The sequence below is a fragment of the Acyrthosiphon pisum genome, chromosome A1 (assembly GCF_005508785.2).
Source record: "Acyrthosiphon pisum isolate AL4f chromosome A1, pea_aphid_22Mar2018_4r6ur, whole genome shotgun sequence".
Classification (NCBI taxonomy): Eukaryota; Metazoa; Arthropoda; class Insecta; order Hemiptera; family Aphididae; genus Acyrthosiphon; species Acyrthosiphon pisum.
This window is the reverse complement of record NC_042494.1, coordinates 45,461,428-45,486,778: the sequence shown is the minus strand read 5'-3', so window position 1 is coordinate 45,486,778 and position 25,351 is coordinate 45,461,428. Positions and strand designations below refer to the sequence as shown.

The 25,351-nt window shown below is 29.9% G+C and overlaps 2 protein-coding genes across 2 annotated transcripts; one reads left to right on the top strand and one right to left on the bottom strand.

Moving 5' to 3' along the window:
- The first annotated feature begins 5,221 nt into the window (after positions 1 to 5,221).
- On the top strand, positions 5,222 to 10,404 carry LOC100167320 (HBS1-like protein). The gene is made up of 11 exons (XM_008186375.3): positions 5,222 to 5,831; positions 6,468 to 6,536; positions 6,602 to 6,796; positions 6,879 to 7,007; positions 7,760 to 7,907; positions 7,971 to 8,204; positions 8,276 to 8,388; positions 9,208 to 9,324; positions 9,387 to 9,620; positions 9,683 to 9,856; positions 9,918 to 10,404. Exons 1-11 carry the CDS (start codon positions 5,789 to 5,791, stop codon positions 10,379 to 10,381), a joined length of 1,920 nt encoding a protein of 639 aa, XP_008184597.1. The 5' UTR covers positions 5,222 to 5,788; the 3' UTR covers positions 10,382 to 10,404.
- Positions 10,405 to 10,591: 187 nt separating this feature from the next.
- LOC100165209 (mediator of RNA polymerase II transcription subunit 23) lies at positions 10,592 to 21,305 on the bottom strand. Its single transcript, XM_001951297.5, has 21 exons — positions 20,945 to 21,305; positions 20,046 to 20,290; positions 18,480 to 18,612; positions 18,231 to 18,413; positions 17,869 to 18,156; positions 17,096 to 17,299; positions 16,934 to 17,020; positions 16,657 to 16,859; positions 16,077 to 16,594; positions 15,401 to 15,575; positions 14,628 to 14,958; positions 14,414 to 14,568; positions 13,904 to 14,084; positions 13,676 to 13,818; positions 13,482 to 13,608; positions 13,274 to 13,373; positions 12,385 to 12,672; positions 11,981 to 12,140; positions 11,629 to 11,913; positions 11,349 to 11,558; positions 10,592 to 11,245 (listed from the first exon to the last, which is right to left on the bottom strand). The coding sequence occupies exons 1-21, from the start codon at positions 21,002 to 21,004 to the stop codon at positions 11,014 to 11,016; spliced, it is 4,308 nt and encodes a 1,435-aa protein (XP_001951332.2). The 5' UTR covers positions 21,005 to 21,305; the 3' UTR covers positions 10,592 to 11,013.
- Between the last annotated feature and the right edge of the window lie 4,046 nt (positions 21,306 to 25,351).

Genomic DNA, 25,351 nt, shown 5'->3' with positions numbered 1-25,351 from the left:
AATGTAAGAGATGATTTTATTGTCATTTTGGTCTCAAATATTCATAAGTATACAATTTTGCAGTATATATGTAAAATTAATATTGCAATATAATAGTGCAGATCATATTGGTAATCATGTCTACTTTTTTTTTTTTTGTATAAGCAAAATATAAATTATTAATTTATTGTAGAGCCAGCAGAGCGCCAAATTTATGGTTATGAATCACCTCCTCAATTTTTCCAGCAGGTACTTCTAAACCATAATCTGCCTTTGATGTCACCCTTACCGCTATACGAACCACAGTATTTTGGACAAGGTACTGAACTTAGTATAATACTTTATAATCTATGATTAAAATATATTTTACACACATGAAGCTTTTGTTTTAAAAATTTAATACTTATTCACAAAACAATTATCAGCCCGTTTTTCAGTACTTTTTTTTTTTAATATTCACTAGATTGTTATGCGTACATTGAGTATTGACTGAAGTTTAATAAAATATATTTGGCTATATCCAGTCGTTGTTATATTTGTAAATTGTATGATTGTTGGGAAATGGTAATCATTATATAAGTTAATAATTCCTTAAGATTGCCATTGAAGATAATTATTATTGTTTTTTTTAAATTTTTTTTTGTATTTTTATGCATGTCCTAAGTAAATTATTTATTTTAGAACCAATAGGAACCGAAAACGATGGTGATATGCCGAATGTTTATTTCGGGAGACAGAATGAAGAAGGTAATAAAGAACCTCTTAAAATATTTATTTAACAATGTGTAATATACTAATATTCATTTTTTAATATAGGACTAGCTTTAAAACTATATACCTACCAAACATTAATTTTAATATTGTTTACTCAAAAAGCATGGTAGACAGTAGACACTAGTAATTTATAGAAACACAATCTAAATAATGTTGATTAGAGTAGATTGTCTTCTGATTTCACAATATTTATTTAATATTTCCAAAGTATCTATTTATTTATTTTCAATTATTTTAAATTTAGAATAGAGGAATGAATGTATTAATTTTACTAGGTAGTCTATGTATACACAATTTAAAGTAGAAAAAAAATTTCATATTAATTATATTTTCTGATAGGAATCTAGATGGTACTCTTGGGAGTACAAAATTCTTGTACTTTTCTCAATAATTGGGAAAAACAAAAATAAATTAGAAAAAACAAGTTTTATATTTTAGATGGATTTTTTTTTTGATTTTCATTTAACTGTTGACAAAAATTTTTGTACTCAGTTAGACAACTTGAAACTCCTAAGTATATTATTATATTTGTTTAATTGAATGATAATTGGGAATTGAAGATAATTATTAATTATTTTTTTTGTCTTTTTATACATGACCTGAATAAATTATTTATTTTAGAGCCAGTAAGGATAGAAAATGATGAAAATATACCAATTAATGTTCACTTCAGGAGACCGAATGAAGAAGGTTAACCTCCTAAAATATTTATTTATCAATGTGAAAATGTGTGGAAATATTTATTTAATATCTTTATACTATCTCTTTATTTTAAATTCTGAGTGGAGCTAGAGAATATTTAAATAAAACAAATCATATGTTAACATTTTCACACACATACATCAATCAATAATTTGAATATGCACTTAATATACTATACTTTATGACCGTCTTGATATTATAACATATCTAACTTTTGCTTTACAGTTGAAAATATGAGAGAAATCATTGTCTGCGTCGCATGTTTGAACGAGGAATCGAATGTGGTATTACGGCCATGTAATCATACATGTTTATGTGGTGCATGCTATGAAGGATTAACTAGATTGGTTTGCCCACTATGCCGAGAACCTATAAGAGAGATAGTTGTCTTTTTAAGCTAAATTCCAAACAAATTTTGTTTTATTTTATTTAAATAAATAATACTTTTGTGACAGTAAAACATTTTTATTCTTTAAACGATGCACATTTTAAACTTTAATAGTGCAATAACATTAGTTGATGACTTTGATTATAAAAAATACTATGTATATATATATATTCGTTTACGGATAGGACATTCATTATTACCTAGTCACTCATTTAAACTTGGTCTAAACGACTCGCCACTTTGTACACTATGCACATTTCCCCCTAATGAATATATATGTGACCTTCCTCATATTTTATTTAACTGCCCTGCCCTCCGACTTAAAAGACTAATTCTTTTCAACACTCTTATGTCTCTTAATATTCCCATCAACCTTTATTCCATCCTAAACTCCAATACAGAAACAGCTATCAAAACAATAATTGCCTTTATACAGGAGGCTGGCTTTATTATATAGTATATATATGTACTTAATTGTCTGTTAATCTTAATTTTATATTGTTCTATTCTTTTCATGTAATTTTCAAGATATCATAGTATGTACTAGCGGCTTTTATAATAAAAAAAAAAAAAATATATATAAATATACATATATATTTTTGGGCCAAGTACACATATTTTGACTTTACCCCAATTTTTTGTAAGCTTTTCGTTGTCATGATTACTATTATCACCAAAAACATTAATGATTCACGATTTTCTTTGGAGTGTAAATTATTGTGTGGTTTACCACGTAACCGTAATCTTAACCATTTTTTTTCAGATAGGGTGATTGTAAATTACTATTACCTATTTTTATGTATTAATGTTATTATACACTTAATTAGTTTTTGACTATTAATTTCTGTTAAAAAAATTAGGCATAGGTAAAGAGACTGACTTGAAAAATATAATAATAATAATTTATATGAGTTTAAAGTTCTAAATATATCTGTATTTGATTTTTTACGGGATGTGGCTCCTTCTAATGGTTATAATTTATAAATTATAATTAATGGACATTTTAAGCCACTGAAAAATATAATGTAAATGTTAACAAGATCATATACATTATTGTAAACAATAATTATAATTGTATCTTTGTAACTAATTGATAAAATAAAAATAAATAAATAAATACATATTACACATTACCTACACAATACCTATATTATTATTATAAAACCTATTATAATAATATATTGTAATAATCATTAAAATTAATTTAACAACAATTTAATTATATAAATTATTTTTCTATCACAGTAGTAACCAATAGGTTATAGGTACCATACTATATAACCACTGGTATGCTATATAGTAAGAAGGAATTTATAACCGATATAGGGAAGCAAAGCTTTGACCTCGTGGGCTATGGAGTTGATTGTTTTACTATTTTATTCATTACTTATCACAACACTCACTTAATGTCAGATTTGAATGAATAAGAAAAAATCTCAAAAATATAATATATTTAAAGAGTTTATTTCTAAATGACTAAAATATTTGATATTTTAGAACTTGTTGATAGCTAAAGTCTAAATTACATTTTATGTCTACTTGAAAAGCAACATCCTAAATCTTACAAAAAACCTAATTGTATTTCAATTATTTGATTTGTTTGTTTAAATTGAAGGAAAAAGCAAGAAACATACTTAACTATTAAAAATTACTAAGCCTATAGCCATACATAAAAATAGATTTGTCATATGAACTATGCATATTAAAAACGTTAAAAAAAAGTAAAAACAGATACCAATCTGCAAATAACACGAAACTCTTAATTACGAGGTAGTGGTTTTGAGCATCACTTGGGGATGAAACTTTGACATATAAATCATTCCCCACTATGTATACTAAGGTTAAATAATACGTACAGAGTATACCTAGTTTCACAGACACAAATAGGTAAGTATAAATTAAGAGATTAGGGATAATTATTCATATATCAGGAATTCAGAATTAATATTAATTTTCTTAAGAAAATGCAATACCTACCTACTTTAAATAAATACAATAAGCCATATAAGAGTACGAACATACATTTTATTAATATAAAAAAGGGTATTATTATTTTTAGTTTAAAGTAGGTACTTACATATTATATTATTCAAAATTAACTATTGTATTCTCAAAAGCCAAAAGTGTATAAAACTAGGTATTTATAATAAATTTCTAGTCGTGCACGTATATTTTATTAAATAAATATACATAAATGAATTATAGTTATATAGAGATCAAGGGTAATGTTTTTTTTTTTAATGTGATAACACTAACAGAAATCCTATTATCAGGACTTTTAGATCAAAACTCGATAATTTGATTCCGAGACAACTAGATCCACATTGTTACCATAGGTATGGTTGGGATCTCAATGACCCGGGTCCTATTTGTTCATACACCCGTGAGTCTGTCTCTCTGCGACTCTGCGGCATGATATTATCTTGAATATCGTTATCGGTATCGGTATCTTGAATAGCGGTATCGGGTATCTACGATATTGGATCCATTCGCTTTGGCTTCGCGCTTGTCAGTGAAGTTGTTCTACATTTCTCCGTCGTCTTAAAGTACTAAAAAATGTATGAATAATAATATTCATGAAGATCACGTTCGTGATTATTTGTCAATATACTCATTAGTCATCACTCATTAATCGATATTCAGTCTCAATGTCACTTCGGAATAATTACCATTGCCCGTGTCAGGTCATGAACATCGAACACTATTAACATTTATAGGAAAGAAACCGTAGACATTATTATATAGTTTTAAACAGTTAATTAAGGGAACGTGTCTTCGTATCTTCTTAGAAGTACTGCTGCTAGCCTACTGGCTACTACTATCGAACATTAACATGTTCACAGACCATAGTTTATTATAGTTTCATTTAATCTTCGCTACAATGTTGATGTACTGTGTTACTCAATGTCATAAACCAGTGGCGTATATACGAATTATTTTCAGTATGGGCTAATTTATTAGTTATCACTAGTCAAGCATAGCACGACTAACATAGCCATAATTTAATAATTATACATTTTTTAGGGAGCTTATGGATAGTGTCATTTATGTATTTTAATGTTATCTTACTATGAATTTAACATCAAAGTCAATAAATCGACAAAGCAAGTCCTGACAATCTAAAATTTCCTTGTTGATTCCTCAAAAACGATTTTAATCAACCGACTAACTTAATCATGGTGAATAACTGTAAACAGTGTAAATATACATGCAATGCTTTAATTGAAACTGTAATTTCACTATGGGCTCTGGCCTAGAGGGCCTCCCCCCTGTATACGCCACTGTCATAAACTTATAATTTGGAATTTACAACGATAATATGAACTACTTTCTAGTTTCTACCCATGTCACATTTGTTACGGAATATTATTTTCCTGTAAACGTAAAATGAAAATAATTGTAATCTGTAGTGCTACCGGACTTAAATCTACCACAGAATAGAATAATATAGATAGAACCACAGACTATATTTAGATAGAACGGCGCTAGTGTGTGCTGCAATGTTATAACATGTTATAATCGACGATTTAACTATTGAAGATATGTGGTGGTGCTACTGTGCTATAATAGTATGCTACTATCATCGCAACTGTTAACAGTGTTGTTGTAATCGAGTGCTTTTATTGGATAACACTATCAAGTGACAAGTTCGGCCTTTGAACTTGAACGGAACCGAAAAACCGTGAAAGTGTGGAAGTGAAACCAAATGATTTACAGCAATTGGCAATATATCGTATGGAAGTCGAGTGTCAAATACTCACCCCACGATACCGGACGTGTCTACCTGGCATGAATTAAGATAAATTACCCTTTTCGAATGCTCGTCTGTCTAGTGACGACGACTACAACTACTTACAGGGTACTACGTACACAAAGGTCTAGTGTCTACGACGTGGTCGAGGGCTAAAAAAGCACTGAGTGTGGTGTCGTTCGCAGACCACTAAAATGGCTCGCCACAGGAACATACGGACGACGCAATATTCCGATGGTAAACTTTCTTACGACAGTGACCGCTGTCAGATTTTTTATACCCAGGAACCCGGCGCTCGTCTGCAGTCAATCGCCAGATCTCTGAATCGTTTTGCAATACACTTTTTAAGGATTTTTTGGTAAACCTTTGAGGCCACTTACTCTGCATTACTCATCATTATTTCGATATAAAAATATTGAACCGATGTACAAACAGTTTTGCTTATGCATTTGAGAAATTTTGCATTGGCCTGTGTGGTGTATTACTTTGAAATCTAAATAAATAAATAATTACAATTATATACTCGATAACTTTGTTACTTACATTGACATTCCGAGAGTTCTGGTGTTGAGTATTTAAAAGTGGCCACCAAAGATATAAAGTCCTAGTGACCATTTTATTTTAACATAATATACTTACATTCACAGCTATTCATAATTTCCTTTGAAAATAATCAAAACCTAGGAAGTTCTTGAAATAATAAATGTACGATTATAAAATAATTTCTTTTTTAAATAATATTTTTTCTTATTCTCAATTAGATACCAATAAAAATTTATAATTATATATATAATTTCAAGAATGAAAATTAATTCTATCTACCTATTTAAAGAAACATTTTAATATAGTACTTACTCATGTAAATATTTCCAGATGAATATTATGATGATGATGATGATTATTCAAATTCATTTGAAGATGACTGTATTTCTCCAAGTGATGGTAAATACTGACCATCTTTCATAAATTTATTTTCAAGTTTTAATTTATTTTGAATATTATTTTAGCAATTTATTTAATTAATCACAAATCCAAGTTTGATTCGGACCAAGACTTAACTGATGCCAAAGTAAATTCATGTTTACAAAGAGTAACAGAAGTTTTGGGCTTTGAACTTGCCAAAGATGTTATAGCAGGGCATTTGATTAATAATGAATTTAACATTGATAAAACAGTTGATCAAATAATAAATTCAAAAATTGGTAAATTCAATAATTTTCAATTAATACATTTATTAGATTATTTATATTTATTATATTTATAATTGTATAATAAATTATATAGGTGCTACAAAAGTAAAGGATCAGCAACCTGCTGAGAGCAGATTAAGTAGGCCTCCTACTGTTGTTATTGCTTCTTCATCAAAAAATAAAGACAACATTATTGTTGGTTTTGGAAATGCATCTATTTCAGGTACACCATACATATTTATATATTATATAGTAGAGCATTGCAATAATATTGCATACAGTAATATTAATTATTATTTGTATGTCTAATTTTGCATTACAAAATAGGGACTGCTCTATAGTTTATGGTCTATTTAAGTTAAGAACCACAGTCTACGGCAACCCGTTTTCATCGGTGGCAGTCAGGCAACACCTGCTTTTCACCTTCACCGAGTCAACTATCTATATACCGGTCAATCATGTAGTATTTTCATACCCCTGTGCACAAGTCAGCTGCTGACTGTGTTTCTTGACTTGAATGGAGTATATATTTAGTAACAAATACTAAAAAAAGTGAAAAATATGTGTATATAAGTAATTTTATTATTTTTTTTTTTAAACCCTCGGAAACTTAGGCCATTGGGGGTTTTTAACTATGGGGGAGGGTACTGTAGGTTTAAACACGTGTGTTTGTTAGTTTGGTAGAATTTTCTAGTGGGCACCCGTAGGTATCTGCCATGTCCGGGTGGGGGATGGCGGCCACTCTCCAGACACCACGCCTGCCCGAAAAAAAGTGCCGCCCGCAGCCGGGTTTCAAAACGGTGATGGTACTCGTCACAACCGACACCTTAGTCCGCTCAGCCATTCCGTCCTCCATTAGTAATTTTAAATGCTCTGCTATAAGTAAATTTGTCCTTAATTTGTTTGCATATTTTCTGTGATTTTTAGGAAATTCGCAAATTTAAAGTTTTAAAATTATTTATAATTTATTTTCAGGTTCAAAAAATAAGAACTTAATTGCAACACCTAAACAAACACCTTTTAGCACACCCATATGCTCACCGGCAGCAACACCTCGCAATCGATCTCCTCAAAATGCTCGTTTAGGATCACCACGTTTAGATCGTAAATTCAATTCGCCCAAGTATTAAACAGTTAATAAATAGTTAAATATAATTTTTATTAATATTTTATTCATTTTTAATAGGAGCAACAAAGTAAGGGACGATCAAGGATTATCAACTTCTATTCACAAGGATCAACTTTATTTAATTATAATTGGTCATGTCGATGCAGGAAAAAGCACTTTAATGGGACATTTACTATATAAATTAGGACATGTGCAGCAGCGAACTATACAAAAGTATGAGCATGAAAGTAGAAAGTTAGGTAAACAGAGTTTTGTCTATGCTTGGGTATTAGACGAAACTGCTGAAGAAAGGTAATTATTAATTTTATGTATAATAATATGTTATATGATGTTTTATTTTTATATTATACTTTTAATAATAGAAACCGTGGTATTACAATGGACGTAGGTCATTTGAAGTTTGAAACAAAAACTAAAGATGTTACTTTGCTGGATGCACCCGGACATAAAGATTTTATACCAAATATGATTACAGGTAAAAATTAATTAAATTCTATGGCATATGTCTTTTTCTACTCATTGATATAGAAATTGGAATCACTTGAATAACTTAATAATCGCCAATGGATATTACTTGTTATAATCCATGTGATGAAATTAATTTTTAAATTTAAATTGTGTCATTGTTTTATTGGTGGCAAATAATTCTAAATAATTACTACAGTCGTCGCTTGATAATTTTAAATTCAGGAGAGCTAGCAAAAAATTTGATTTATAGAGGTTTTAGATTTACCGAGTGTTTAAATAATCGAGGGAAAAAATAATTTGAATTAAAGAGAGGTTGACAATTTCATTAATAATATATTTATGTATTATTAATTGTTATTAAATAAATCTTATGTATTATCTAACGATACTAATAAACTACGATAATATTTTATCGCCGCTGTTTTTTGTTTGATTACGAGTTCGTTAATTAGGTTATATTTTATACATAATCGCTATAACAAATTTATTTGAGTTTATACATAAAATATTACATAAAAATTTAAATTTTAAAGGTCTAGCAAAAAAAGTTTGAATTGTAGTGTCTCCCACAGACAGACATTTTGAATTATAGAAGGCCCGAAATACATGTATTTTTTTTCTAATTATAGAGGGGTCCAAGTGTTTAGTTCCATTTATGAAGTTTTTGAATTATCGAGTGAAAACTGCACTATTATAATATGCATATGAAAATTTATGATTAAAAATTAACTTCATATATTATGAATTTAGCATTAAAAATGTATACAATAAATGTTTCAACATTAATAATAGATTTGAAAAGTGTATTTTTTCGATGAATTTACAGGGGCTTCTCAGGCTGATGCAACTATGTTAGTTGTAGATGCAACTAAAGGAGAATTTGAAACTGGATTTGACAGTGGAGGGCAGACACGAGAGCATGCCCTCTTAATACGGTCTCTAGGTAAATTACAAAAAAATTTGTTATTTTGCGTTTGAAAATACATAATATTTTTCTATTCTCAGGAATTACTCAACTCGGAGTTGCTGTGAATAAAATGGATACTGTCAACTGGTCTGAAGAACGATTTGGGGAGATTAAAACAAAACTTGGACTTTTTTTGAAACAAGCTGGTTACAAAGAATCTGATGTTACATTTGTACCATGCTCTGGATTAAGCGGTGAAAATCTGGCTACAAAAGCAAATGAATCATTACTAACCTGTTGGTATAATGGTCCTTGTCTAATGGATGTTATTGGTCGGTAACCAAATAAATTAAAGATATTTTAAAACAGATAAATTATACATATTTGCTTTTAGATTCATTTAAACCACCGGAGCGGGCAATTTCTAAACCATTAAGGTTATGTATAAGTGATGTTTTTAAAAGTTCAGGATCAGGATTTTCAATTGTCGGACGAGTTGAAACAGGACAGCTTAGAGTCGGTGATAAGGTTTTGGTACAACCACAAGGAGAAGTTGCCCAAATTAAAAGTGAATATTTTTGTTAATTTGTTACATTGAAAAAAAATATTACTAATATTATGTTCATCAGGTATTGAAATAGATGAATTGCCACAGCCAATTGGATTAGCTGGTGACTTTATCAGTGTTTCGCTTACTGGTTATGATGCACAAAATATTTACTCCGGTTGCGTGTTATGTGATATTTTGCTTCCAATACCAGTAACATCAGTATTAGAAGCACGAGTGGTTGTATTTAATGTGGATTTCCCTATTGTTCGTGGGCATCAAGTTGTATTGCACTATCAAAGTTCGTCAGAATCAGCAGTTGTCAGTAGACTTTTAGCAGAACTAAATAAAAGTACTGGTGAAGTCATCAAGAAAAATCCTCGAATGATAAAAAAAAATACTCATGCTCTTATCAAAATAAATCTATCAAGGCCAATTTGTGTAGAGGTATATTCAGACATCAGACAATTGGGTAGAGTGATGTTACGGTCTGCTGGTACTACTATAGCAGCTGGTCTTGTTACTAAAGTCAATTTTAATAAATAAATAAAAATATATTTTTTGGGAAATTAATTGTTTCATTCTTCCTCCTTATTTCTTAAATTATGAAACAGTTGGTGAATAAATTTTCAAGCATTGAGTATTATTAATACATAATGATTTAATTAAAAAAATATTATCAAACATACATTAGTTTATAGCCTACTGTCGGGTCGCATAAATTATCACTAAACATTAAATGAATCAATAGTGAAGTAATGGTCCCTTGAACACCATTTAGTGGCACATGATTGGTTTAATAAAATTAATTGAACCATTATTCAGTTTTTTATGCAACTCGACATTAGAGTAACAAACTTTTAAAATTATTTTTCATTAATTTGACATCAGTCTTAAAACATCATTTGGGTATTACTTAAGATATTAAATACAATTTTAACTGTGTGGTAAAAAATAATTGTACATATTTCTTATATTTTTCTAGAAAAACTTAAAAGTATCTTCATATTTACAATATGAATTATTTCTCTATAATCATCATAGGATCATGTTTTTATAATTTATCTATTGAAATAAAATTGAAACATTTAAAAAAACCATAATTGTATTGTATTGTATTGTATAAATAATTAATAATATAGTACAGTAAAAAATAATTGATTATTAAATTCAACTAATTACTGTGGTACAGATGCAGCATTAGTATTTTGAGGTGTTGCAATACCATTTGTACCATTTGTGATCACAACTGCAGGATCTGCACTTGGTTGATTCATTGCCTCAACTTCAGCTAAACTTAATTGTGTAATAAACCTCAATTTCTTTTGTAAGGGCAGTCTAAGGCGGTAAACAATTCCTTCCACTTCAGACTTCATTAAATTTCCCACATACTGATATTTGATGTGATACCTAAATTAATTTATTAAGGAAACTTAAATTTTAAATTAAATTTTAGTGTCTGTGCTGAAAAAAACTTAAGTGTTGGTTAAAAATGTAAAGAAAAAAAGGATACAATAGATCGCAGATTGGGTCCATGTAATGTAGAGTCTGAACATGCTTGTCCATTCTTTCCAAAGCATTAAATAGTTCGACAGTGACGTCTACTATAGATGGTGATGGCTTATCAAGATTATAACGAGATAGGAATGGTGCAACCAAATGACATAAGAATATAAATTGTTCTTCGCTGTACACAGATGGACCAAGTTTTTCTTTTACAAACCTATACAAAATGTCAATGATATAGATAATAATATTTTAATAACAATAACAAGTCCATAGTTTTGACTCACAGTGGTATAGAAGCAATGTGTCCAACGCCAGCATGATGCCATGTGGCGTGCGCCAAGGCTAACATGTAAATAAACCGGTTGTCAAGCATACATCCATGAGCAAGATCAAAATTAAATAATTGGAATGGCGTGTGTGCATAGTGCCATGTGGCCAAACCAGGACTTTGCATCATTTGCATGATTCGGTCTTGTAATGTCACCCAGAATGGTTCTGGCATGGCAGACATTATAAGACCAATACTGTTTATCCAGCAGTGTATTTCATGTGATGGGATTTCAGTATACCTATACACAAATGTTATAATTTTTATTAATTCTAATAGATTTAACTTATAACAATAATAAAAGTTACCTTTGCATTACGACATCAAGTAAAGAATTAGCCACTGAAGCTGGAGTTAGTGGTAAAGCCATAAGTTCTGCACATGTCATGTATAGTGCATAAACAGCAGGATTGGGGAATTCATTAAATCTCCAGTCTATATTTGGGAACTTCACATTTCCGTTCATGGCTTTAAAAGAGGTTAAGGAAAACATTTATAATTTTGAGCCAAGGACAGTTAATTGTCAAACAATAAGTGTCTCAGTTGACTCAAAGGCTTTTATAAGAAACACTTAAAGTACTAACTATTATTTCAACAATGTTTTAAAGTAAAATTGGTATTAATGACGCACACTGTATAGAAATATTGTTGAAAATGCTGAATGTATATACCAAAATTATTGAAATTGTATCTAAGCAAAAAAAAAGGATACTGTCAGTAATCCGTTTGACCAGCATAACATAATACTCTAGATCAGGCACCCATATAGGAGCCGAAGGAGTAACCGTGACATCGGTGCTAGTGCCCATTGAATTGGAAATCGTGGATGTTGGTGTCTGTATGTTGTACCTTTGATATGATTCAGACAGTGTCCAGCATCCACGTGTTTCACATAGTGATCCAAGCACCGCGTATACCAGTTTACGTTTTAATGAAGGCCGATCACGTAACTTGGATTCATAGTAATGCAACGTGTTATACAAATATGTGACAGGACGATCTAAATAAATGATTAGTAAATTATAAGTATTATAAATGTATTTATAATAATTATGTATAGTCTGTCCAGCGAGAGAATGTACCGACCAAAACTGGTTCCCCGTGCAATACTCTGCCAGAGAAGAACTGGTTTTGATAGCAAGGAGACACGGGAGGATGCGCAGAATCGGCGCATTCTCTCGCTGGACAGAGTATAGAAATACATACAGGGTGGAAAGAAAATGAGAATAGCTGTATAAGTATCACTAGTCCGTGTAAAGTTAATGTAAATGCTAATTTTCTAAAATTAATCAAATGTTTATGAAAAAGTTAAATTTTTAACCACCGAATTCAGTACAAAGTCATAACATAAGTTAATTTACAGCTCTACTTTAACACTTGATAAGCTTACAGTGAGTGAACTATTTTACTTTGTATTTTTTGCTATTTTAAAATATTAATATTTAAAATCATAGTTCACACAGTTTTTATCATTTAGTACAAGAATTTCATACCAAAACTGGTACTGAAAATATTTTTGATTTATATAGACTTTAAACACATTGTTTTCCATTCTGTATATTATAATTAGTAATCCAACTTTAAAAATATGTATTAAATACCATGGAACTTATACAAGCATCCTAAATGATCTAAGAGTGTTTCTAATGACTTCGTTACTGGTGGTAATTCAAGGTATCTATGAATAACTATGTCGAAAACCTATGTAAAATAAAAAATGTAGCATTATTAATAGTAATATATTGAACATTATATTAAATTTAGTTAATTTTACTGTTTAGTGCCAACACATATTTATTTTAACATTACCGGTAAAAATCTAAGGCAAACATTTCCAAAATACACAGGCAAGGGCTGATATGATGCAGGATCCAAAATTCCTTCAGGGGCAAATTTCTCAGGATATTTTCTATGAAATGCTAAATGTTTTTCATGCCTAAACAACATTTGTTAATAATTAAGTTTAAGGCAAATACAAAATTTTTTTTTGGAAATATCATTACCAGTTTGATTGTTTCCAGTGTTCAGGTGAGTTTTCTTTAACAAATTCACAGACTCGAGCTCTGAATTCAGCACCTTTGAATAAAAGTAGCTGTATAATAAAAAAACACACTTGAGCTTCACTACCCTCTTGTGTACGAAGTGCCTGCAATACAATAATTGATAAATATTTTTTTAAATAGACTTAAGATGGAATTAAATAGTATTTGAATATTTTTTTCAAAACCTACGAGGCAAAGAACAAGGCGATCAATTGTAACAATATTATATTTCCAAATCATGCTATTGATAGCATCAACACATTTGTTAACATGTTGGCCTTCTTCTGACACAGCAAATTTGAAAACCAAATAATCACAAAACTTGCGGAGGTGAGCAGATAAAGCTCGAGCACCTATTCGCTCCAATATCCTAAAATATAATTAATAATATAAAAATATTGTGGTGGAGATAAAACCTACTCAATAAGTAAAACATAATAAGAAACGATAATTTATGAATTCTGAGGAACAATTAATGAAGGTAATGTGTAAATCTCAAACTCAGTATAAGAAGTAATAGAAATAGAGTTATGAGAGTAGTAAAAGTAATAAGTTATTTAAATAACCATAGTATAAATAGAATTAGCTGCAATTAAATAGGGCAAACAAGAGTTTAATACCGAGCACAAATAAATTAAATTTTGTAGCGGATTGTTAATTTCAATATTAAAATTAAAATGTTTATTTCATCATACTTACTTATAAGCAATTGGATTGATTCTGTCAGTCTCTATTATCATTTTCCAAAGAAGGCATAAGAACAATGGATGAGCAGTAGGTACAGAAAAATGTGCAATGATGTCATTTTCATTTGTCATTGACGCCCAATTCCGATACTCTTCTTCTACTGCTTTCTAAAAATAAATGTTCATTTATATGTTTGAATAGTTGACAATAATTTTAATCGGTATACTTTTAGTTGCTGTTTGTTTTCTTTAGTAATGGGATTATGGACAAAAAAATCTGCAAGTGCAGGAGGAAAACATTGTAATGTATGTGGAGCCCAAGTATGTGGTGTATTGGCCATGATTGTAGTCAGCAACTCTTTACACCAAGACCCTTCTTGGCTCGCTGAAGTGCCTGTAATATGCATGGACCTAGCTAATGTTAAAACAAGTGCACGGTTGAGTTCTTCACATTCAGCTGATACCAAAGTTTTTGGTTCACTTAAAAATCGAGATAATTGTGGTTGAACTTCATTGCTCCCGAGGCCAGTAATTAGTCTTAATGCAGTGCTTTCCACGCTAAACATATAATTATAATTATTAGTTATGAATTAATATATAATATATACTTAAAGAAGCACACAACAAAAAAAAAAATATCTTTACATTTTTATAAAATGTTAAATTAATGTAGCTATGGCTATTTTAAATGATTTGGTGAAAATCCGATGTAAAAAACATGATTAATAATAAATTCAATATAATGTTTAGTTTTTTTAAATATTAATAAATCTTTAAGTGATATTTTTGTTAAACTGTGTGGTTGGTAAATCTTTGTGTGAAGCGATGAACTTTTACACATAAAGATAGACATTTAAGATGAGCCGGGCCCAATGACGTCACGCATCTTTTTTCACTTGCTCATAACTTATTCAATAATGGGAGTAGAAATGTAAAACCTACAACCATTATTTTTAGAATTGAACATCCTTTCAAATTAAAAACCGGTGACCACTCTTACCATAAATGAAGTTGAGTTTGATTAGTTTGAGGTACTGCAGCCAAACTGTGCAAATGAGAAAGGAGCTGAACTCTATAATGTGGCTGAATGTGATGCATTCTGTAACTGAACATCTCTAATAGAGTATATAGAATTCCCCATGCATGTGATTTAAAAACAGTAGGTAATACTTGACCTATAACAAACATTTAATAAAAATAATGTTATCATTTTAAATAACATTTAAGCATTTATTATGTAATATTATATAGTTTGTTTTGGGAAATATATATTTTTTATATAAATCATTTTGACTATTCAGTTCAAGACTGCAACGACTCAAAATACTGCTTTATTGGGAATGACGTGTTTTCTTTATTGTTTCTCTATGTAACATAATGTAAATTATAATATTGAGAATGCTCTCTCGAGGTCAATAATTAACATATATTTTATTGCGTTCTTGAACTGAAATTGTCATAAGATGGTCTATAAGATGGTGTGAATAACTCGGATTTGTTATATTTCGAGTGGTTGCAGTCTTGAACTGGATAGTCAAATTTTCACATGTTGTTAAGGGAGGAGTTAATTTAAAGATATTTAAATATTGTAAATCACCATCACATAATAATATGATAATGTGTAATTAGTTATTATCATATTCATTTTAATATATCTTAAGCACATATTTACTGACTTATAAATCCTTTGATTCCCAATGATTCTATTTCAGTATAAACTAGAAGTCTGCTATATGTTTCTGCGAGCGCAGGTGCCAGTGCTAAATTAGATTTAGACTGTGCCAACTTCAGTACATGCGTCACTATACTATGAATCAAACTCATTTTTGCGTGAATTGTCAATGAATCTAAAACAGCCATACTGAGTGGTGTAGTTGGACCCATAGCATTAGAAGAAGAAGCATTCCCACTAATTGGACTAGTAGTGCCACCAGAACCTGGCACCGAAGCTACTGGAGATGTTCCTCCTACCGCAGGTGTTATTACCGGTGACTGAGTCGACTGCTGTGTGTTGGATGTTACACCAGATATACCTCGATTACTACTACTCCCTAACACAGCATCTACAAGAGCAGCCATTGGACGGGATAAACATTCATTATTTGTGGAAAACGCATTACACAATAATGGTACACGGTAATCGGTACCCATACACAAAGCACTATTTGAAGGTTGTACCAACATCTGTAAATACCTGAACAAAATATAATCATATGATTACAATGTTAATAATATAACTTTAATAGAACATCTTACTCATGATGTGCTTTTAAAGCTAATGGTATTGGTCTATGGAATTTAATGTTGTCCATAAGTGCTTTACGTAATAAATGAATCCAAATGCAAGTAATGGCCATTTGATGAGTGCAAAGTGCATTACTGGTGTCAGGAACAGGTAATGGTTCTTTTTCAGGATACAATAAATCATACAATTTCAATACTGGCAAAATATTTTCTAGCTAAAATAAATAAAATTGCCCATGTAGATAAATAATATTCTGTACTTTGAGTATTTAAAATAATAAATACTTACTGAATTCCGTTGAATACTTCCTGATATGTATTGTAAAAGTACCCACATCAAACGATCTCTTGATCTATGTAAATCTTTTTTTAACAACTATAATTGAAATTAATAATCACCAGTTAAAGAAAATTAAGGAAGGTAAAATTACGGGGGAAAATATTTTTATACTTTTTCATGAAGAGCATTGACAACATTTGGAAATACAGCAAATTGGAATAATATAAAATAGATTAATTGACTTGAAATATGTAACCATAGCCAATGGTTTTCTTCTGGGTCTGCACCTTCTGTCACTTCTTTATCACTTTTTTCCATTGATCTAATTATTAATTCTACCAGTTGTTCTTCCAATACTATACACCTTTGTTTATTCTAAAAAAGGTTACTGCACTGAATACAATTATATTGGAATGAAAGGGATAAAATAGTTTATATAAAGTTTTTCTAATCTATGATTACTATCTGTACGATATTGGACTTGGAAAACTATTTACTATTAAGAATAATATTATATAGTCTTGAGTTCAATTTGATGTTGAAGTTATTGAAATTATTTGTGCTGTAATATGGCACAGCTATTCACCAAACATGATTTGAATCAGATGGAAAATGTTCCATCTAATAAATCTATTTGAATCAAAATTGATGGATTTCATTTGTCCAGAATTTACTGACGTTTCAACAGACGATTATTATTATATTTGTATGTTTAAAAGAATAATAATATAATATATATATATCATCTAAAAAATCAGTCAAATTTGTTTAGTCACTATATTACAACAACAAAAAATGGATCTGAGCAATACTTGTTTGAAAATTAAATATTCTGAATTATTACAAATATACATTAGCTTTGTTAGTTATATCATAGAACAAATCATATTTTAAAAACTATGAATTTATTTATTCAGAATAACAATTATGATTTTAATATTTACCATTTTTTGTAGACCAAGCATGGAGCAAACCATATCTCTAGAATAAGGCTGTTCAAGTACATATCTTAATAATTTTGTCTGTGGCTGCAACAGTTGTTTAGGGTATGGTATATTTCCTTTTAAGGTCAGTTTTAATGTATTTGGATCTAATTTCCATGGGGTGATCAAGTGATCGGCATAACCAGAATGTTCTACTACAGGTAACATAGAAGAATGTCCAATCATTGATGTCATTTGGGCAGCACCCCGAAAACTCTCCACAAAGTTTGATACCAAACAACCCAGTTTCTTTAAACAAAAACAATTTATGAGTGACACAAACATTATTGTTGAATATAAATGTATAATAATAGGTAGTTTACCCAATGAGGCCATCCCTTGTTTTCACTGTATACTTTCAGTATTTCATTAATAACAAAATAACCAGGTAGGAGACAAGACTCTCTATCAAATATGTATCGAATGACTTCTTCAAGTGCAAGAAACTGGGGCAATATAGAAGCAGGTAATGCTTTTGGCATTGCAACCACTTTGTCAAAGCAACCCTAAATGTTATAAAGACATAGTTAGATATAATACAATTTTCACTTAAAGAATTATATTATTTTTACCTTCAATATTTCTCTAACTCCTTTATAGTCAACTGTATCTAATATACTTTTAATTATATGAAAACACTCTATCCAGAATTCAGAATTTGTATGTACAAGGTATTCAGAATTAATTATGCATTCACACATTAACCTATTGTAAACAAAATAAAATACAAGTATTATTATTGATAAAGTTCAACAAATAATTTAAAATAATACAATAAATAAGTTTTTTAAAAAAAAAACCAAAAATACACATCTATGGTTGGCTAGAGTATGTATTTAATCGATTATAGCTTTAATTTTTAAGATTTTGTTCATTGGACATTAACCAATTAGAACAGTGGTCGGCAACCTTTTTGGACTCCCAGGCCACATTCATAAGTTAAAAAGAGTTCGCGGGCCAGACAAAAATAAAAATTTTATATTCAAAATCATTTATCAAGAAAACAAAAAACTATTTAAGACATTAAAATAATAGAACATAAAAATTACAGTTTTTAATAATATAATAATTATAATATAAAAGTATGGAAATTACAACTGCTTTAGGCCTAATGTGATTTTTGTTGTTGGATATTGTTTATTATTTTTTCAATTTCCACATTAAAATGACTTGTACTGGCTCTAAGTACATGGTGGAGATGGTCATCAGTTAAGTGTGAATGGCCGTGAGAGCCTGTTCACACACGTAGATGGATCCAAACATTCAAACATCCAATCCAAACATCTTTAAACTTATCTACAATATCTGGACAAATATTACGGGTCATGCTTAGATAGTACACATTTTGTGACAGATTCTGCGTCTGAAAATGGTTTTCCCTCTTTTGCAATTAACAAAGCTACAATCACACTGGCAGAAATAATGGCTTTATTTTGAATAGTTATTTTTTAAAAGATCGTTTGTTCTCCGGTTAGAGCTTTTTGTAGTTTTTCAACTTCAATTTCTCTTAACTGTCCATATTAGGAGTCATATTTAACTTTATGTTTCGATTCATAATGCCGTTTAATATTGTATTTAATAATTCACGACAAACAAGGCACATGATTTTTCCTTTATTTTCAATAACAAAGTATTATAATATGATCGATCTATGTTGAAATCCACGACATTTAGAATCTATTTTTCTTTTTTTAGGTACCGACATTCATTATAATTCGTTTAAAATTTAAAACAAAAATATAAATTAAAATGTTATTAAGACATGACGCAAATCGTACATAACCGTACGATAAATGCAACGTTACTGAACAGAATCGAAAATTAAGATTATAGCCCAAATACACTCGTCGTATCTACTCTATCTTATCGTATCTCTATCTTATCTTATCTTAACTGTCAAGGTATATCTACCATTATAAAATATGACAGATAGAAACGTTCAATTATATTTATACAATATGATTTTTTTGATATGATATTCAATTAAATGTCGTTGTCGTAGAATTTAAAGCGAGCCGTATACAATAGATGCGCGGGCCGCTGATTGCCGACCACTGAATTAGAATATCATTGCAATAAATAGATAGGTACATACTATCTAACCTATTCTAATTTTAATCAATTAAAATTCTATTTACCTTGAAGAAACACCATGTTTTTGAACTAACTTTTGAAGCATATTGAGAAAAACTTTTTGGCGCACACTAACTGTTTGTGTAGAAGCAGTTTTTAATATAATTTTGATGCTCATACTTAATTGTTCATCATTCAACCGGATGACTATATTCGTAAGCATCATGAATAATTTTTCAATTTGTTCACAGTTATTTAGAGAATCTTTTTGAATATATCCATTGAATGCTTCAACCAATTCATCAACTTTCTGAAATGATAAACATACCTAGTTATATAATTATATACCTACAGTTAAACATAAAATATCATTTTGACATTTGTAAGTAATTAGATGTACATTTAGGTATATAAACTACAATATTATATAAAAGCCATTCATATTTGTTATCTCATCGCCATTCATAATTATAAATTTATCCCATTAATAATTTTAAAAAAAATGTACAATTACTATGGTATCACATAGGTATTTATAATATAATAGGTATGGGTTATTTAGAAACCAATGATCAAACCGATATAGTATAAAATGGTTTAATAAAAAACAAGGTAATAAACCACTGTGGGTCTTAGAATGTTTTTGTTCGTTGTTATTCAATTTACAGATTTATATATAATTAAATACCCTTTTTCATATTATATTATTAAAATGTATTTAGAAGATTTGTATCAAGACAGCTACCTACCCTATGGCGGAAAATCTAATTTATATATTTTTTACATGCCCAGGTGGGTGATGGGGTATAACTACCCAGTATAGCAGTACCAAAAATTTCCTACCTTACAAGGCACTAATGACTTCACGTCCTCTGCACATACTACAATAAATGTTGGCTTTAACTGAGTATTAATGGGACTGGTGATATGTTACATGCTAATACAAAAATATAAAGTAATTTACCGCTATTTCGTTGAGTATTTGATTGAGGCCGGTTTCCGCCGTCGTATTGTTAGTAGTCATTATGCTATTTTATATTGTAATTCTATCACAAAATACTACTCATTGTATCAAAAACACGGCGGCATAATTAAATAATTAACTAAAAGATTTACAACAATGCAATGATGCTTACATGATACATAATACTATATTAAGACACATTCATTATATTATATTGCTAATTATTAGTTATTTAATAACACCGGTTATACTTAAAAATTTAAATATAAATCACAATTATTGTTCAACACGCACGAACCTGACACACTAGCTGCTAGTGTCTAGGTACACAGATTACAGAGTACAAACTGACACGGTCTGTTCTGTTAACTATTTTTTAAGCTTGGATTGTTTACTTACGATAAAAGATAAGTATTATCAAAAATGAATTTACTATCAAAGACTTTAACCATTAGAGCAAGGTGGATTTATAAATAATCCATTATAATTTATTATGAATCCACCTTGCATTAGAGAAATAAAATATTATTTTCATATATCTATGGACTGTGGTCGACGATCCATAGACCTAGATCCATTGAGATTGTTCTGTCTTCTGTGCCTATAACTTAGGTCCACGAATTAAGATATTAATTAAGGTATATCTTAATTCGTGCTTAGGTCTTAGACTAAATCATAGAGTAAATAATTAAGTAAGTAAAAATTACTTTATGGTCTATAATGACCATAATGTCACAGATATAAGATAATAAACAACTTTTTTTTTATATATATATTGCTAACTAATGATGTGAAGTTATTATCCACCATTTTGAGTAGGTCAAAATATGTATACTGAAATCCCGCTAAAATTTAAATTCTTGTTTAAAATACTTGAAATGTACCTTTTTTTTGTTATTTATATTAACTACTATTGTCACTATAAATTATGATTGTATTTTGTATTATTGTATATATTCTTTACTCTATGTATTTTGTAATTCATAAATTTGTTGAATAAATATTTGTATTTTTTATTAAATTTAAAATTTATGAATTTAACATTTTAAACAATAAAGGAATTTTTGAAGTGAAACTTCTTTACGCGGGGTAGTGAGGAAAAAAAGCGAACGGGCGATCATACGAACGCCGATCGTACGAACGCGAACGCGTACATATCCGTGTGCGCAGTCGCGGATTGTCGTAGCTGAATTTTGTAAACGGCTATGGGTTGTGGACGGCCACGTGTATAACATACCGAAAGTTACCCCCCTTTTTGTGATTTAACACTTTGAGTGCCATGTGTATCAATTTCAATACACAACTAATATATTTATTTGTGCCGTGTGTATTGAATATGATACACATTTATATGGTAAACACATTATAAAAAAAATGTTCCGGTCAGAATGGTCAGTTTTGTCATTTGTGGCCTGGCACTCAATGTGTTAAGTCCGGTCCGGTTTCAACTTGGGTACCCCGTTTTACCACGAACAATTTTTCTTTAGACCCTCTAAATAGTCCCCCCATAGTGGGGTACTTTTGACCCCCTCCCCCTCAAAGTAATTTCGGAAAAACTCGAAGTGTCGTCCCACGTTTCTGAAACTCGAGTTTTCTTATAGTATGTAGGTCAGTGATGAAATTCAGCGTCTTGTGTCGAAACTGTACGGTACGTTTTTCCCCGTCTTCCGGGGCCCCGAAAATTCAAAATTTGCGTTTTTCGGTGTGTTTCTGCACGGACACTTTTTTTAGGCACGTCGAGCCGTTTTGTAGTCTGGCCTTATAGAGGGCTTTGAGCTGTATCGATTTGTACCGATATCAACGTTATCTGACTTTTGGTTAGAGAGTTATGATTTATATAGTGTTTTTTGTTTTTTAAACAACTATATTAAATGAAATAATTTAATGCAGGGAAAAAAAATTATTTACGCGATATATCGATAATGTTCAGTCGCAAATGTACGTTTCGTATTTCAGTTATCATATGCCAATCATAACTACTATACCGATTGAGCAAAATGATTATCAATCATTAGAATAAAAAAATAAAAAAAAATCTAATTAACATTGTTTCTTTTCTTTCTTTATTATCCTCATTACCCCAGTCTATCCATGCCTTTCTTTCTTTTTCACTCACTCACGTGTACCGTTCAAAAGAAGTTTCACTTCCCGCGCGCGTACTGGTAACACACACACCCTTTTTTTTTTTTGTTAAAATCACGATTAAAGATAGTAAAGATACTATCTTTAATCGTGGTTAAAATCAATCTGGTTGTTCTTTAACATTTTTTATATAATAAACCTTTTATTTTTAGTACACGTTATTTTTTTTTTTATACTTTTTTAATAGAAAATAGTTGTATAGATTCGAAGTTATTTGCTACTGTTCTTAAAATGTTAACTCCTCAACACACCATGTGTAGGTTATACAAGTATTTGAAGTATTTATGTTATAAATTGTTATTTTAAGCTATCCAAAGTCCAAACAATAATAATATATGTTTACATGGCAATCACACTTGTCTTATTATAATTTATAGCATAAAATCACATTCTCCGAGATTGATAAAAGAGACCACCGAAAATAGTATGTCTTAAACCAAATTATTAAATGTATGTTAAGAATAGAAATTATTTTTCACAGATATTGTTGACTCAGTTTCAACAATAAATAGCTTCCAGTGTTCTAGCCATAAAAATTCTAAAAGAGTACATTTTTTTAAATAGAAATCACCGCCTCCATATATATTGTGGAAACGTTAGATACAAACATAGGCGCAACTAGACCAATATTTTTAGGCAGTGGCGTAGACATGATTTCTAAAAGGGGGGATAAAAAAAAACGACATACCTAGCTAAATGGGAGAGGGAAATTGAAAAATCCCCCATCCTCTCAAAACTTTTTACTAAGGTAATAAAAAGCCAATGGGGAGATGTGACCCCCACGCCCCTCCTTGTCTACGCCACTGTTTTTAAGGGTGCACAAATTATAAAGAGGCCTATATAATTTCCCCTTAACACTGTATTTCTATTAACAATAATTTCAAATGTATATTTATGTACTACCTACATTTTTTTAATATTTTTGTGAAACAGTAACAGCGGTAAATACTAATAATTGTGATTAGTACATAATTTTTCGGCCAGTAAATTGTATTTATTTAAATTACTGCTAGTTCAGACTTCTGGACAATGTAGTCCACCTCTCCTATCACAATAATATCCTAATCAAAAATAACATTACAATTATTTTCATTCAGTTGAGTATGTACTTTTAAACTCTGACTGATTTGAATTAGAATTATAATTAATTTAAATACGAAGACTTAGATCGTTCACTTGTTGAGTATTTTTTTTTAATACTGCATGTAATATGGACGTAAATAGGGGCAGCCTTAGTGGAAAGCTTAACCTACTTGGTATTCATTTTTGTACTATGTATTGGCCACAAACACAATATAAACAAAGGTACTTAGGTCTTAGGTATATAGACTAACAAGTTATTCATATTTATTATTTAAATAAATAATAGATATACTGGCTCAATAGTATGCTACCTAGACGTCTAGTTATTAATTTTCTTATTAATGTTATTACCATTTACCGTTTTAAATTTTGTTCAAAATACATCAGTTTTTACTTTCGTTAGTAATATTTATATTTTCCCGATAGCTGTTATAATATTTGTTTTCTATAAGTTTTCCTGTATTCTTTTTATTTTCAATATAAAACAATTACACTTTTTAGATTCATAGACGCGCATGCACAACAATATGAATGCAATTAATGCCAATTATTAACGGAGTATTATATCTCTCAGGCCACAGATCTGAAGACTGAAATATTTTTATGCACCTACAATGTTTCAACACCCGTCAAGCTTTATAGAAAATTTATTAAGTCCAAGTGACGATAAGGAATTATTTTCATATAAGTCTTGTTCAGCGCATAAGTAAGCTAAACTATAGATGCTTGAACTAAGTAAGATGATTTTGTGTATTAAGTATTTTGTAAAATATATTTATTTAATATTGCCGTCCCCTCACAATTTCATCTCCAATCTGCCAGTCTCCAAACCAAACACATCACTCACTATCGTCGGCCGGCGTCACGCACACAAATTTACGGTTCCAGGACCGTAAAACAATATATTATAAAATACGAGGATATTTCGGTCTTCGATTAACGATAAAAATTTAAAATACTATGTTAAAGATCCGTAAGCAAATTCTTGACTATAGTTGTGGTATTATTATTATATTGTTAAAAATAACAGTAGGTACCTAAGTATTAATCATTTATATAAAAAAAAAATGAATAGTTTTAAATTTAAACTATTCCTACTTGGCATAAGCGTGCACACAGGGGGGGCCGGGTGGGCCGTGGCCCACCCTGCGAGACGTACCGAAATTTGTATACATAGTAATA

Excerpts from the sequence above, each read along its gene's own strand:
- LOC100165209 (XM_001951297.5), bottom strand. The coding sequence starts at position 21,004 with ATGACTACTAACAATACGACGGCGGAAACCGGCCTCAATCAAATACTC. Across the intron at positions 14,569-14,627 it reads AAAACAAACAGCAACTAAAA|AAAGCAGTAGAAGAAGAGTA; the intron begins GTATACCGATTA and ends ATTTATTTTTAG. Across the intron at positions 11,914-11,980 it reads CTTGATGTCGTAATGCAAAG|GTATACTGAAATCCCATCAC; the intron begins GTAACTTTTATT and ends ATTTGTGTATAG.
- LOC100167320 (XM_008186375.3), top strand. The coding sequence starts at position 5,789 with ATGGCTCGCCACAGGAACATACGGACGACGCAATATTCCGATG. Across the intron at positions 6,537-6,601 it reads CTGTATTTCTCCAAGTGATG|CAATTTATTTAATTAATCAC; the intron begins GTAAATACTGAC and ends ATATTATTTTAG. Across the intron at positions 8,205-8,275 it reads GACGAAACTGCTGAAGAAAG|AAACCGTGGTATTACAATGG; the intron begins GTAATTATTAAT and ends TTTTAATAATAG.